Below are 14182 nucleotides of genomic sequence, written 5' to 3'. Positions count from 1 at the left end.
AAAAGCTGTTTGAGGAAATTGTCACCAGAAAACAGCTGTTTGCTCTGGTGTCAGGTTAAGCTTCCAATCGACAGATAAAGACTAATATCAACCTCTTGGTTCCTGACATGGACTTATTCCAAGGAGTGTGGTTTATCCCAAGCAAACAGGAGCACCACCTTTCCATCCTTCAAGGTCCAGTACAACCAGTTGCACAACACTCAGACGTATTTCCCATCTTACTGAGGCTTCAGGATAGAGCACCAAAAAACCCTCAAGCCAGCCAAGCCATCTGGTTTACTCCAGACACCCAGCAGCATTTTGGGGCTGGGCATTCTTAAGCACCATCTCCTGGCACAGAGTCCCTGAGCCAGTGACACTCCTGGGGACGTGGAGAACCCATAACAGCCACTGCCACACGAAGCACAGGGCTCCATGGCAGCGCAGTGTGCAGTGTTTATAGCACCCCACAGACCCTACAGCCATCCAGTGTGCAGTGTTTATAGCATCCCACAGACCCTACAGCCATCCAGTGTTTGTAGCATCCCACAAAGACTGCAGCTGGGATAGGGATATTGATGCACACTGCTGAGGGCCAAGTGTGAGGCCGTGCCTGGCGAGGCTGGGTGCTGATGGCCATGTCCCCTCTTGCAGTGGGTGCTGATGGCCGTGTCCCCTCTTGCAGTGGGTGCTGATGGCCGTGTCACCTGCTCCAAGTGGGTGCTGACAGCCATGTCCCCTCCTGCAGTGGGTGTTGACGGCCATGCCCCCTCCTGCAGTGGGTGCTGACGCCGTGTCCCCTCCCGCAGGCCGGAGCCCCGCCATGCTGCAGTGCAAGCAGGCTCAGGAGTTCAGCTTCGGGCCCCGCGCTCTGAAGGACGCGCTCATCTCCACGGACCCCGCGCTGCAGGAGCTCTATGCCAAGGCCTTCTCCAGGGCCGAGAAGCTGTTCCTGTCCGAGGCCTACAACCCCCAGCGCACGCTCTTCTGCACGCTGCTCATCCGCACGGCCTTCGACTGGCTGCTCAGCCACCCCGATGCCCCCGAGGACTTCGAGACCTTCTACCACGCCATGCTGAGGAGGAAGCAGAACTTCTGTCGGAAGCACATTTACCTGCAGCCTATAGGTAATGGGGGGATGTGCACTGGGCTGCCTGGAGACACGCAGGAGGGTGGTGGGTGGTGTTGAGGGCTGCTGAGAGCATCCTCTGAGCACTGCAAATGCAATGGTCCTAGCAGAGATAAGTGTAACAGGCAAGGCTTTGACATGCCCCCAGTCCAGAGTCACAAGCCATGGTGGTAGACCTGCCATATAAACGTTTATGTGTGCTCCTGGGTGAGGCTTCTAGGAATTTATGCGTATATGTATATTAAAATATGAAACAATGCTGGAAAAACCAGCATTTCTGGAGGTCTGTCTCTGATGGTTCATTAAACACAGCCACCCATTCCCACGTTAATCATTCTGCACAACTTAAACAGGAGACAACCTTCCAGCACATCTGCTCTGCTAATGAGAGTGTACTAATGCCTTGAGCAACCTCTCAGAAAGAAAACCCTCTCTTCTCCTCTATTTCCATAACCATCCAGAGGTGTCCACCACATCCCAGAGTAAGCAATTAACTCCAGAATGAACCAGTTGATGTGACCAGTGCCACAAAACCCCTTCAGACCCTAATGTCCACCCTGGCTTTAAGGGACTGGTAACAGAGCTTCTCTCCTCAGATTTAATCGAAGGGCCCGCGGGGCTCTCTCTGCTGGATTCCCTCCAGAGCTGTGTGGAGTCTTTCTTCCTGGGTCTGCGTGTGAAGTGCCTTCCCTCCATCCCCGTCTCCTCCATTCACTGCTGCTTCCGCCACAGCCGGGACTCGGACAGGGTGCAGCTCCACGCAGGTGAGGAAGGAGCTGCCAGCAGGGAGCCCACAAAGACACCAGCCTGGCACACGGGCACCAGTTCTCCCTTAGGAAATGCCTGACACAGCCCTTCATTGCCTGAGCTGGGAGGGGATGAGGAAGGGAGTGAAAAGGCAGAAATCCTGTTCCCATGGAAAGCCCAGAGCTTTGAGGCTGGAAACAGGAATAAAAAACAAAGTGACTTTCATCATATTTTCCTCTGCTGTTTGTATTTTTCAGTGCTATTATGTTCAGGTCCAGCTCTGCAAAGCGACGGGATCAGCTCTGCAGGAAGGCTCTGTTGATTTGGTGCAGTCTGAGCTCTCCCATCCCCTGGCCAGAGCCAAAGTAAATTATTGGCCTGGGTGGTGCAGGGGGGGAACAGGCCTTTCATGATAGGAAATTTGGGTTAAAGTGTCACACATTTCCTCAGGGGACTGGGTTTTCCAGCTGCCAAATTTTCACTGCACAAACATCCACCTGGAATGAGATGTTTGCAGGTACCATGGGCAACACATGCTCAGCACAGACCCAGCACTGCAGCCCTGGGGCTGTTCCAGCTCAGTTCTGTAGGGAAATTCTGCTCCCAGGTGCTCATTTCCATGGGTTAGGACTGAATCCTCTAGCATCTCTGCTTTGCTTTAAGTCTCTGCTCAGCACCACTTCCAAAGTCAAGTCTTCTCTGATTTCAGGGATGGGTTACACAGCCATGATTCTCCACCTGAGATGATGAATCCAGCAGCTCTGGCTGCCTGTGGGCTTGGATTACATCCTCCTCCCCATCAGCAGCAGAAGTTCTGGCTCTGTGCCTTCCAGGGATTCTTCATTTAAATGAACATCTCTGTTGTATTTGTCCAGATGGGATCCTGAATTTCCTGAAGAACAATAAGCCCATGGATGCCCTGTGTGTCCTTGGACTTACCCTGCTGGACCTTTACCCGTGTGAGACCTGGAGCTTCACATTCAGCAAATTCCTGCCAGGACAAGGTGGGATTGGTGTCCCATGGTGATCTAGCACAGTGTGTGAATAAGGCAGTACTGTACCAAAAAGCCCTTCCCTGTGAGACTGGAATAGCCAAATCTTACCTTTAAATGCTATTCCCTGGGGAGTAACAGGTTTTCCTAATGTGGAATTAGGGGATCAGGGCTCCTGATCGAGACAGAGGTAACAGAGGTCATATAAACCTTTTGGGGAGTGGGTCTCATCACACCCTGTGTGCTCAGCTGGACTGTGCTCCCATAGCTGTATTTTCATGCTGCCTAAGGTGAGAGACAGTTGCAAAAGAGCAGATGCCTGACTTGTACTTCCCCTCTCTTCACAGAAGTGGGAGTCTGCAGCTTTGCCAGGTTTTCTGGGGATTTCCCCCAGGCTGGCTGCAGCAGCTTGAACCCACCCGGGCAGAAGGAAGAGCTGTGTGAAGTCAGCAAGGAGAGCAGAGACCGGACCTTGCAGTTCAGTGCCCAGGAGATGGTCCAGTGCTGTAAGGTAGGACCAGCAGCCTCCTGCATCCCTTGTTCCTTCCTGTGTAGGGTTAAATATTTCAGGCCAGGGCATAATCCATGCCTCAGCCTAGTGAAGCAGCCATGAGACTGCTCCCAGAAGCACAGGCAATCACAGCTATATAAGTCCACATCGAATTCAGACATAAAGAGCTTGCATTTTAGTGCACTGCATGGACAACTCCTACTCCCCTCACCACTGGAGCAAATAACAACATCAGTTACTGGGAGGGTACAGGACTTGTCTCAGAATCACAGAATGGTTTGGTTGGAAGGGACCTTAAAGATTATTTTGTCCCAAACCCCTACCACGGGCAGGGACACCTTCCACTAAACCTGGTTGTATCATGGAAAGGCACTGAAACAACCCTGCCCAGCTCCCAGGCTCGTGCTTGGGTAATCCTGAGTATTTTTCTTGTCAGGTCCAGCAGGGCTGATACAGTATTTGGAGGTTAATCAGAATATCTGGTGGAGGTGTGTGTAACTAATGGATGGCTGCAAGGGGTCACTGTCCTCCTCAGACAGTGACATCTGTGAGGGGAGGGGTCCCTGTGCCAGACCTGTTACATGGATGGATGAGAATAATACCTCAGCCAAGTTTACACTTCTATTTATATGCAGATGCCCCTTAAACCTCCCTGCCTCCAACACATCCTCTTCATGAGTGCTGCCATATTCCAGCTCTGCTTCCAGTGTTCCTCCCAAAGCTGGCCCCCACAGAGCAGTGACACCAGCACCTTCAAAGCCATTTCCCTTTGCTCCCCTGGTATTTGCTCAGGATTTGCTAGTTTGAGGTCTCTTCTTGTAATAATTTCAAATTATATTTAGTGGAATGGGAGGAGGAGAGGAATCCTCCATCCTCAGCCTTTCCACAATTGCCAGTTCCCAAGACAGTCATGCTTGGTCAGCTGACTCCAGCTCAGTTTTTTGCTTTGGCACAAAAGCTAATGGAGTCTGTTCTGGAAAGACCCATATCTGTTATTGCCAGCAGCTTCTTGCACATTTCTCACACAGGCTGTGTTGCTCTTTTCAGGCCCCACTGGGAATGGTTTTCCTCCTTAAAAAAACTCTCAAACAACAAAAAATCTCCAAAGACCACGTTGTCCTTGGGGAAGAGCAGCAGCCCTGTCCCACAGCTCCAAACACGCTGCCTACAGGGCCTCCCACATCTGCCTCACCCACACCCACCCCTCCTTGTCCACAACACAAACACGGAGCCGGGAAGAGGCAGCCAGGTTCTCCTGTCACCTGGGAAAAGCCTAGGCTGGAGGAGTGCCATTGCTGAGCAGGAGGTGGGTCAGACCGCCAGGGAGCAGGGAAGGTGCAACAGCATAGGAGGAAGAGGAGGGGGCAGTGAAAACAGCAATGACCACGCACTGCTGTGATCTTTGCTTCCCTGAAAGGTGACCTGTCACGAGATCTGCCACCTGATGGGGCTGGGGACGTGCCGCTGGCTGCAGTGCATCATGCAGGGAGCCCTGAGCCTGGACGAGGCGCTGCTGCGGCCCCTGGAGCCCTGCCCCATCTGCCTGAGGAAGCTGCAGCACGTCGTGGGCTTCAAACTCATCGAGCGCTACAGGGTGAGCCCCAGTCCCCCCCTGGAGCAGGGCAGGGCAGGGAGGCTCAGCCCAAGCCCCAGCAGGTGAAGGCAGGAGATTCCCGGAGATTTCAGGGTGAGGTGCTGAGGCAGCAGCTCCCACCTGCACACAGGGCTGTTCTACACAGGCTCTGACCGACAAAGCACTTTGCACAAGCTCCAGGGCTTTTGGCTCTTCTCAGGGACACTGCCACAGTCCAACCACACTTTCCTACTCCCCAAAACGAGGAGGGGGGGCAGGCAGATTGCAAGCATGAGCAGCAGTGAGTGCAGGGATTTCCACAGCTACACCCTTTCCTGTGCCACCCTGGATTTTTGCCTCTCTGGGGCTGCTGGGAACAGGGAGGAAACATTATGTGTGTACTTTGCTGCAGTTCCTCTGTTTAAATTTATGAGAAAGGAACCCAAATTATTACCCCAATATTTGGAGGATCCCAGATTCATCTTTTGTCTCTTCTCCCTTTCATACCACTGCTAACACCACATTTAGACAGATCGAGAACAATGCTAACACATCCTTAGCTCTTGAAAGGCTTTTCTACCTCTGCTGTCTAAACAGCAGGATGCAGTAGGCAAATGGCTGGTGGAATAGAAATAATGTTCTCACTCAGCACCCATCTTCTCCCTGGTTGTGATTCCTGTCTGACACACATCATGTTCAGAGGCAGGATTTTCCACGGCTGCCTATTTTAAAGTCTGTGGGTTGTATTTGTAACAAGATACAAGCAGAATGAGAAAGGAGATGCCTCTAGTTTCATTCAGTGTGGAACCAGATACACAGAAGCATGGCAAAGAGTGTGGGGAAACACACATTTTATGTGGTTTTCCTACTTATCTGTGGTGCTGCCAGACCGACCCTTCTCTGACTCTGTGGCTGTTTGGTCCCTACTTCTGTCTGAAAGGTGTCTAAATTGCCCAGACCACCAGAAAAATAAATTCTGCTTCATTTAAACACCCAGCCTGTCAGCATCCAGCCAGTGCTTTCTAGAAGATAACTGCTAACTGCATTAATCTTTTCTAGAAACATTTTTGCCTTTGCACCTGCAGCAAATACTGGAATTGGCTCAGCATCCTCTGGTGACAGGGAACACAAACCTCAAGGAATGATGCACTTGCCAAATGTCACATCTGCTTCCTCGAAAAGGCAAAGCTCAACTAGATACAGTACAAGCTGATGTAAGAGAGCTGTGATAATCTCTGTAAGAGGCTTTGCCATAATGTTGAGAGGAGACATAAATGCCAGAGATGAATTAAATAGTTAAGGAACCTGACAGAAGACAGCAAAAAGCATTTCGAGACAGTAACAGAGAGCAAAGTTAACTTACCAAGCATGTTAAGTGTAAGTCTGAAGTCACATTTCCTCTTGGAAAACTATCACAGATCCCCACCTGCCACAAAACAGCTTCAGACACTCATAACAACCACAGGAAATGCCAGAACCAAGCTGTGCCTCAGCAGCAGCAGGTAACACTGCTCAGATCTGCAGCTGAGACATGGTTTGAGGCAGAGGAACAGTAGGGCAGGAAACCAGTCCTTATGCAGCAGAAAGAGCCCCTCAGCTCATTTATCTGAGTTGCACTCAGAATCTCACTCCATTTTTTATTCCAGCATGAGTCATCTTGAAAGCTGAAAGCAAGTTAATTGTCCTGGTGTTTCCCCACCACAATCAACATTTCCACATTTCCACCTGCTGCTTGTGCAGCATCCCAGGCTGTCCTCATGTGGCGGCTGGATGAGTTTGCAGTGGCCACACACACACACAGACAGCAGGTCTTAGTGACATCCTTGGGAAGGACATCCACTTCAGCTGCTCTTGCCTGCAGGTAAACAAAACCCACACAGAGCTCATTCCTTCCTGGTTAAACAAGAGAACATAAGAGGCTGCAGCCCTTCAAACCCACCCAGAGTTCAAATGAATAAGCCACCCAAAGGATGAGAGACACTGAAGAGATTCTGGGAATTCAGGTAGTGATTCTGAATCAATCATCATTTTTTTTTAATCTTGAATAACCCAAATGTTCTGCTGGAAAATCCACATCTCCATAGCCTTTGTTCTTCTTGGGAATTGGACTAAGTAGCAATTGGGATTCCTTCCCAGATTTACTATTCTTGGGAATTTAGAGCCATTACAAAACCATGGGGTGCTTGCAGCTTTCCAGTAGTTTTGCTGTCCCCTTCACTAGCTCAGCTCCCACTGCAGCTTCTGGCACTGCCTTTGTTGGATAAACCCAGAGGGAGGGAAGGGCCATTGGAGGTGGGACAAGGCAGGAGAAAAGTTGTCCCTTTACAATTTGTCTTGCCCCAGAGGGAGGGGGCAGGGTGGATTAGCTAAACTGAAAGAGTCCATTTTATTCCTGTACGAAATTCTTCCCCCAGGCTCCATGCTCAGACTGAAATGAGAAGCAGGGCTGATTTCTCCCACCCACTCAATTTGAGCTCTTTATCCTTTCTGTCACTTGCCTGGAGAGAGAGCAATAGAGGAGAGAAGGGGGAGGGAACAGTGGGGGGCTGTGAGAGAAGGGAGCTCCACAGGGCTGGGAATCTCCTGCCTGCTCCTCAAACACTGCAGCTCCCCCTGAGCTGAGCAGGGACAGATCCAGCTCTGTGCCTGGCACACCACAGGGACAGCCCAGGCTAATCCTGGCACTGCTGGGCAACTGGGGGCTTTGCAAATGGATCACTGGGAGCTAAAGAAAGTAAAGGTGAAGAAATAGGCCACAGGAGTGTGAAAAACTGAAAAACACACACAAAAAAACCCCAATACTAGAAACAAGGCAGATGAGATCACCTTTTACCCAGGGATGACTGGGCCACTGTGGTTCATTCCCTACAGCTTTAGGAATAAATGTGCCAGGAGCAACCAGTTATATGCCTTATTGTGGCAGTTCATATTTAAAAAGGAAATTGTCTCAGACATTTTCCTTTCATTAATTCTTTCCTAGAGCCAGCCTTCCCACTTGTTCATTTCAGCTTGGGAGAGGAAGAGCTATGCTTGGGAATAAAATGCATGTTACCACAGGCATTAACATGATGAAACACAATTCTTCACTATCTCAGGAGTTTTTATAAGACAGTTTCCTCTGGATAGGCATTGGTTTGCCTCCCCTGGAGACCACGTTCACACAGCAGGGAGTGATCTGGTGCAGTTTTCTACCACCTTCAATAACAGGGCAGATAAAGTCCACATCTGACTGCAGGCAGCTCTGCCACAGTCCAAGAAAACGGGACAAGAGAAAGCTCCTGCTTTGTAGGGTCACCAGGAATTGTCTGAACCCATTGTCTGGCAGAGAGGACTGTGGCAGCTGAGCCACCCAAGATAAATAGGTTTACCTGGCCAACACTGGGAAATGTGTAGCTGGTGTCTCTCATCCTCCACAATGAAACCTTTCTGCTCTCACCACAGAAGCTCTATGCTTGGACACAGACCGTGCTGTCCACGTGGCCAAGGCAGGAGTCAGCAGAGCTGTCAGCCTCCGAGGACATCCTCCCGTTCAGCTCCGACTCCGGGATGTGCTGCGAGAACGACTCCGAGGCCGTGACCTCCCTGTCGGAGCCGCTGACCCCCGACACCTGCAGCCAGGGCGTGTCCCTGGGGCCGGAGCTGGAGCAGGACGAGCAGCCGAGCTCGCTGCCCGAGGCTCCGAGCCAGCCCCGGCCCCCCGCACACGGCAAGGCCACGGACACCATCAAGGATTACGAGCTGTGGCTGGAGATGTGCATTGCTGCCCTGGAGAGGAACGTCTCTGAGGAGGAGCTGGCTCAAGTGGACAAGACCGTGGATGCCCTGGCTAAGTGGGAAATGTTTACAGGCCAGCTCCCTGCCATGAGGAAGGACCTGCCCTTTGCTAGGGACAGCACCGGGCTACGCAAAGTTCTTGGAGACAAATTTTCCTCCTTGCGGAGGAAGCTGAGTTCCAGAAAACTGTCCAAAGGGGAATCATCCCCTCATCGCTGGCGCTGGGAGGACAATTAGGCTGGGGCTGCCTTGGCTTCCAGCCTTCCTCACCCCAAGCTGTTGCTGTCTCAGGGAAACAGCAACTCTCCCCAGGAATAAAAGGTGTTTTGTTTTCTGAGATTGCTAACTCAGTTTTGATGTGATTAGTTCTTCTCTAAGGGTTTTTTCCTGTGCTGGTTTAAATGACACCACCACTTCACACCCACCTCAAGTCCCATGTAGGTGCTTTTATTTTCTTGGTCTGAAGTTGGCCAGGAAGAGATCAGCCAGGTCCCCAAAAAGGCTGAACATGCTCACACAGGAGCAAACAGATGCAAACTAAACCAGAGCAGCGCCCCCACACAGAGAGCTCTTCTCTGCTTAGCACCTCAGTCCCAGGCACAGATGAGATTTCTCCCTCTCCTCTCCTCTCCTCTCCTCTCCTCTCCTCTCCTCTCCTCTCCTCTCCTCTCCTCTCCTCTCCTCTCCTCTCCTCTCCTCTCCTCTCCTCTCCTCTCCTCTCCTCTCCTCTCCTCTCCTCTCCTCTCCTCTCCTCTCCTCTCCTCTCCTCTCCTCTCCTCTCCTCTCCTCTCCTCTCCTCTCCTCTCCTCTCCTCTCCTCTCCTCTCCACTCAGAGTGCCCCCTCACTGCCCCATCAGCTGGAGGTTGTGCTGAGCACAGGAGCACAATCCAGGCTGATGGACTCTCATAGATGGAGGAGATGGGCACAGAGTAAAAAAGAAAGATCCCTGGCAGCTTGGCTGCCCCAAAGAGAAGCGTTAGTCTGACAATTGTCTCTTGGCAGACACTCAAGAGGATCCCCAGAGCTGCAGTTCAAACAAAACCAGGCTTGGAGTGTGAGCTGGAACAACTCACATCCTCTGTAGACTGGCACAGGAGAGGAAACCTTTGGAAACATTCACAGACTCATTGATTATTAATGAAAAAGGGAGAACCACACGTGCATTCTTCTTTCTGCCTTGGGAAGTAACCACCCTGTCCTTCCCTCTTCCCTGCTCCATAAAGCACCGGCTGAGCAGGACACGGAGCTGTGCTGGCACCCGAGCAGCAGAGCCTCCCTTCCCATGGCCAGGGCACGCTGTTCCTCTCTGCTCCTCCTGGCTATTTATAGCCAGAGCTCAAGAGGCCGATGGGTTCCTTGCTCCTGCCAGGGGAAGGCTGACCCCTCTCCATCCCCTGCTCCCTGAGCACTGATAATGCTCCCACAGCTCATGGACACGTGGCTGAGCTCCTGATTTCTCCTGTCTAAAAAATACCAGCAGGTAGGATCGGATGCAGCGCAGCTGGGAGAAGGGAGAGGAAGTTTTCCTCCGAGGAGGCAACAGCCTTGGCTTTCCGGAGCACTTGCCCTGTGCACTATGAGGGCCCCACCTCATCAGTGCGATTCTGGAGCAGGAAAAAAGAGGATAATGGGAAGACACTGGAACAACGCCGGAGATTTACACACGCAGGTGAGTAGCAAAGATGGTCTTGCAGTAAATTCAGCTGGATTCCGGAAACACAAGCATTTCACATCCGCATGATTCATACGGAGAGAAAGGGAGTTTGGCTCCGGGACTGATGACGGCAATTCCTGGAAACATTTTCCAGGCTGCGCGCCTGGAGCAGGGCAGGCAGAGCCGCTGCTGCCGCCCTCTCCTGGCAGCCACAAAGGGGATGGATCCTCATCCAAGACATTCTTCCCAGCAGCAAAGACCTTCCAAACAAACCCTGCTTGAATTACAAATCCGAGTTCTGCCCCCGAACTCGCTCAGTTGTTGCCTGAACACATTTACTATTTTAAGCAAGAGATTACTCTCTGTTCAGCCGTTTTCTCTGCCTTGATTCCATACTGAGTTATTAGGTTGAACTTTAGAAACTTTCCAGAAAGAGGCTCAGGATGACAATCCTGCCTAAGGGAACAGAGGCAGCTTCCCATCATAAAATTCCAAAGCCAACAGAGGAGTGGGGTGGCACAGAAGGGCTGGCAGAAGTCACAGATGGGAGACTCCTTGTGACTCTTGGCTTCCCTTAGTGCTGCAGGGAGAGCAGGGATTGCTGCTGAAGAGCTCTTGTGACTGCAAATGGGTATTTTGGACACCATCACTGCCAGCACCACCACTTACCTGCTCAGCTTGTCCACGAGTGCTCCAGGTAAGACATAAATGAGATGGCAACTCAGAGCTTCACCTGGGCAGCTCAGCAGTGCCCGCAGGCAAGAGGCAGCTTTGTGGTGAAGAAGACTTGGAAGTCCTTCAGCAGCTGGAGGATCCCTGCTGGATTCCACTGCAGGGTTTGGTCATGTGAAGACATTGCTGTGGAGGGGCTCCTCTTCACACCAGCAAAGGTTTCCAGTGCTGCAGCTTCAGGTTAAGCACAGGGTCTGTGAGCAGCACTTTGCCCCTTTCTACACAGCCCACACCACTGAAAGGACTGGAGGCAGCCTAGGTCACAGAGGAACAAAAGCACTGGCCAAGGCTATGTCAAAAATTAAGGTTATAACCAGAACTAAAGCACAAAGGCACAGTTCCTACTCCTCTGCATGTACCAGAGTTGCAGGGAAGCAGAAAACAGCTGACACAGGAATAAGTAGTAGGCCAAATTGAAGGTAAGCCCCTAAATAAGATTTCCTGCATTTAAAGCAGCAGGTTCCAGGGGAGATCCTTCTACTTGGAAAGGTGTGGGAACTTAATCTGCAGTTTATAAGCTGCTGAGGAAGCTGTGAAACAGAAATACAGATGAGATAATTAGGAGTCACTTTAGAAGGTCAAGCTGTGGATTAACCATCAGCAAGAAGGAGTAGGCTGCTCTGTATATAAATCCAACACGCAGAAGTCACTGTTCTTCTGTGTGGCAGGCAGTGGGCAGGAGACCTGGGTGATCCCTGTGCAGCACCTCAGCCACAGCCTGGAGAGCCCTTGGCAGAAGAGGGCAAGGGAATGAGCTCAGATGGGAAGGCACAGCAGGTCCCAGAGGGACACAGTGTCAGCAGCCTGCCCCAAGCTCCCTGGGCACGGCCCAGGGCTCTGGCTGGCAGCTCTGCAAGGCACTGCTTGTGTTCCTCTGCCCCGTGGTGACAGGCAGACCACGAACCCTGCACATGACCCACCTTCAGGAGATCCCCCAGCTGAACCAGCAACTCCTTCCTGCAGTTGCTGCTGCTTTCCATTAACAACCCCTAAAGCCCAACACAAATCCATGTTAGACTCCTGTGGCTCAGAGCATGTCCCAAACCACACCATCCTGTGGCTACCTGGAACACCCTGCACCACCAAAGCAGCTGAGTCACACCCTTTCTGCCCTAAGCTCAAGGACACTTGTTTTGAAGCAACTTCTCAAGTCTAATCCTGAACACAGTAAAAACCAGTCTTTTAATAGCTTTACAAGCTCATAAAGACAAATATCTTCTCCCAAGAATAAACAGGCAGAACATTCCACTCCTACTCTGAAAACAAGGACTTGCTGTAGCTGAAGGGAGATGGGAGACAAAGCAACAGTCCAGAGGGGAAAAAAAAAAACAACACAACAAAAAAATTCCGTGCTCTTTACTATTAGGAGTGCAATTGCCTACAACAGCTTGCAAGGGTAGGAGAGAATAAAGCAGCAGCTTCCACAGACATGTCATTAGCATGATCCAGCACTTGGGGATTTAGCAGTGGCTGTGACCTCTCTGCCCTAAAAATGGTACTTCTCACTGAAGTCTGCTTCTGCTGTGCAAAATTAGGGATTTAAGGGAAAGCTACTTTTGGTAAAAATCCCTGAACACTTGTCCTAATTAACTCTTCCTGCCTTAACACCACACAGCTTCCCAAGATGCCAGTCAGTCTTGGGAAGAGTGGTAAGAAACTTGGGATTAGTAACTGAGTAAACTTCCTCCCAAGTCTGTAAGGATAATGAGATACCAGGCTTGAGCTAGAAACCACAAGGATTTATTTAAATTTCTCTCCTCAAAGTGTTCTAATGAACACTTTAATATTACTATAACAGCCCCAAACCTTACACCTTGTACACTTGAGCAAAAATACAAGCTATACTTTGCATTTTAGAGCAGCCTCTCCCTGGGGAAACAGACATGTTCTCTCTTTTATCTTCAGTGTTGGATTACTGAAATTGCAGGAGAGATACTCTGGTTCTGAACAGAGTTGTGCTGCTCCTGGGAAGGTAATTCCAAGCTAATATATGGAGTTTAGGCTCTCCCTGGAGCACAAGCACTCACTGGCACTGAACAGTCAAACCCACTTGCAGAACCAACTGCTGCAGCTCTGCTCTTGTGCAGCAACATCTGCACAGCTGAGTTGGGAAAGGGGCACCTCACAGAACACCTGGGCCCCAAAAGGGCTCCACAGAGCTCACCAAAGAGATGCCCTGGAGCTGCTGCTGTTGCCGAGAGCTTTTCAGATTACAGTGCTTGTACCTGGGCACCTTCTGCTAGAGCATACTGAATTTGCAGTTGCTGTTCAGCAGAGATGCTGAACACTGGCAATACATCTCACCTGAGAGTGCCCAGCAACTCCAGGGACAAAGAGTCAGCCATTCCCAAAGACCTGATGCAGCTGAAGTGCTGCATTTCCAATTGTTAGCAGAAAGGACCAAAAAAACTCCATGAAGTGTCTCAAGTTGTGCACTGCCAGTGGAACTGACTTGGCACTAATAGTTTACACAAGAAACAATCAAGACTTGCCACAAAAATCTGACCTTTTGAAGTGAGGGAATGTGAGGAAATGTTAATGGCATTCCCAGCCCGAGTTCTGGCAGCACAGGTGGCCACAGGATGGCAATGCTGTGTGACAGGGACACTGGTGGCCCTCCAAAAGTTCTGCTCTGCTCCCAGACAGGGGCCAGTCCCCATGGGTATTTATCATCAGATCCTACAGAGCACTGAGGAATCCCCAGCTGGTGCTCCCATCTCAACAGGCCCAGTTATCTTCCCTTGCTGAGCTCAAAATACAGAAGCAAACCCCAGCTGTGCCTCCCCTGCCACCTCCCATCAGTGCTAATGCCCCAGTCAGCCCCGGGAATGCCACAGATGAACGAGTTCCAAGTTTCACACAGGTAAATGTGTCACCAGCCTGAGCTCCTGCACACACTCAGGAAGAATGATTCCAACCAGGACTGGAGGAGAGGGAGATAGCTAAAGGTTACAGACTGAGATTTCATGGCATGACAGCTGCACTTCCATAGAGTCCATGCTGTTTGTTCAAAAACTCTCTCACAGAAAAAAAAAATTGATTAAGGAAAAAAGTCACCTCAAACTCTGTTGAAAGATAAAACCCATAAAG

At 50.8% G+C, this 14182-nt stretch overlaps 1 protein-coding gene across 2 annotated transcripts; it reads left to right on the top strand.

The window, feature by feature from the left end:
* The first annotated feature begins 764 nt into the window (after window positions 1-764).
* On the top strand, window positions 765-9051 carry AMZ1 (archaelysin family metallopeptidase 1). 2 transcript variants are annotated; one of them, XM_014870436.2, is made up of 6 exons: window positions 765-1106; window positions 1705-1872; window positions 2731-2859; window positions 3195-3358; window positions 4776-4952; window positions 8373-9051. In XM_014870436.2, the coding sequence occupies exons 1-6, from the start codon at window positions 803-805 to the stop codon at window positions 8940-8942; spliced, it is 1512 nt and encodes a 503-aa protein (XP_014725922.2). In that variant the 5' UTR covers window positions 765-802; the 3' UTR covers window positions 8943-9051. The 2 variants fall into 2 exon arrangements, with proteins under 2 accessions (XP_014725922.2, XP_088030428.1); XM_088174302.1 differs by lacking the exon at window positions 4776-4952 and having other exon boundaries at window positions 794-1106.
* The last annotated feature ends 5131 nt before the right edge of the window (window positions 9052-14182 follow it).

Source organism: Sturnus vulgaris, chromosome 16, assembly GCF_052056855.1.
Source record: "Sturnus vulgaris isolate bStuVul1 chromosome 16, bStuVul1.hap1, whole genome shotgun sequence".
Classification (NCBI taxonomy): Eukaryota; Metazoa; Chordata; class Aves; order Passeriformes; family Sturnidae; genus Sturnus; species Sturnus vulgaris.
This window is presented reverse-complemented; position numbering and strand designations above follow the sequence as displayed.

Excerpts from the sequence above, each read along its gene's own strand:
- AMZ1 (XM_014870436.2), top strand. The coding sequence starts at position 803 with ATGCTGCAGTGCAAGCAGGCTCAGGAGTTCAGCTTCGGGCCCCGCGCT. Across the intron at positions 1,107-1,704 it reads CATTTACCTGCAGCCTATAG|ATTTAATCGAAGGGCCCGCG; the intron begins GTAATGGGGGGA and ends TTCTCTCCTCAG. Across the intron at positions 2,860-3,194 it reads CAAATTCCTGCCAGGACAAG|AAGTGGGAGTCTGCAGCTTT; the intron begins GTGGGATTGGTG and ends CTCTCTTCACAG.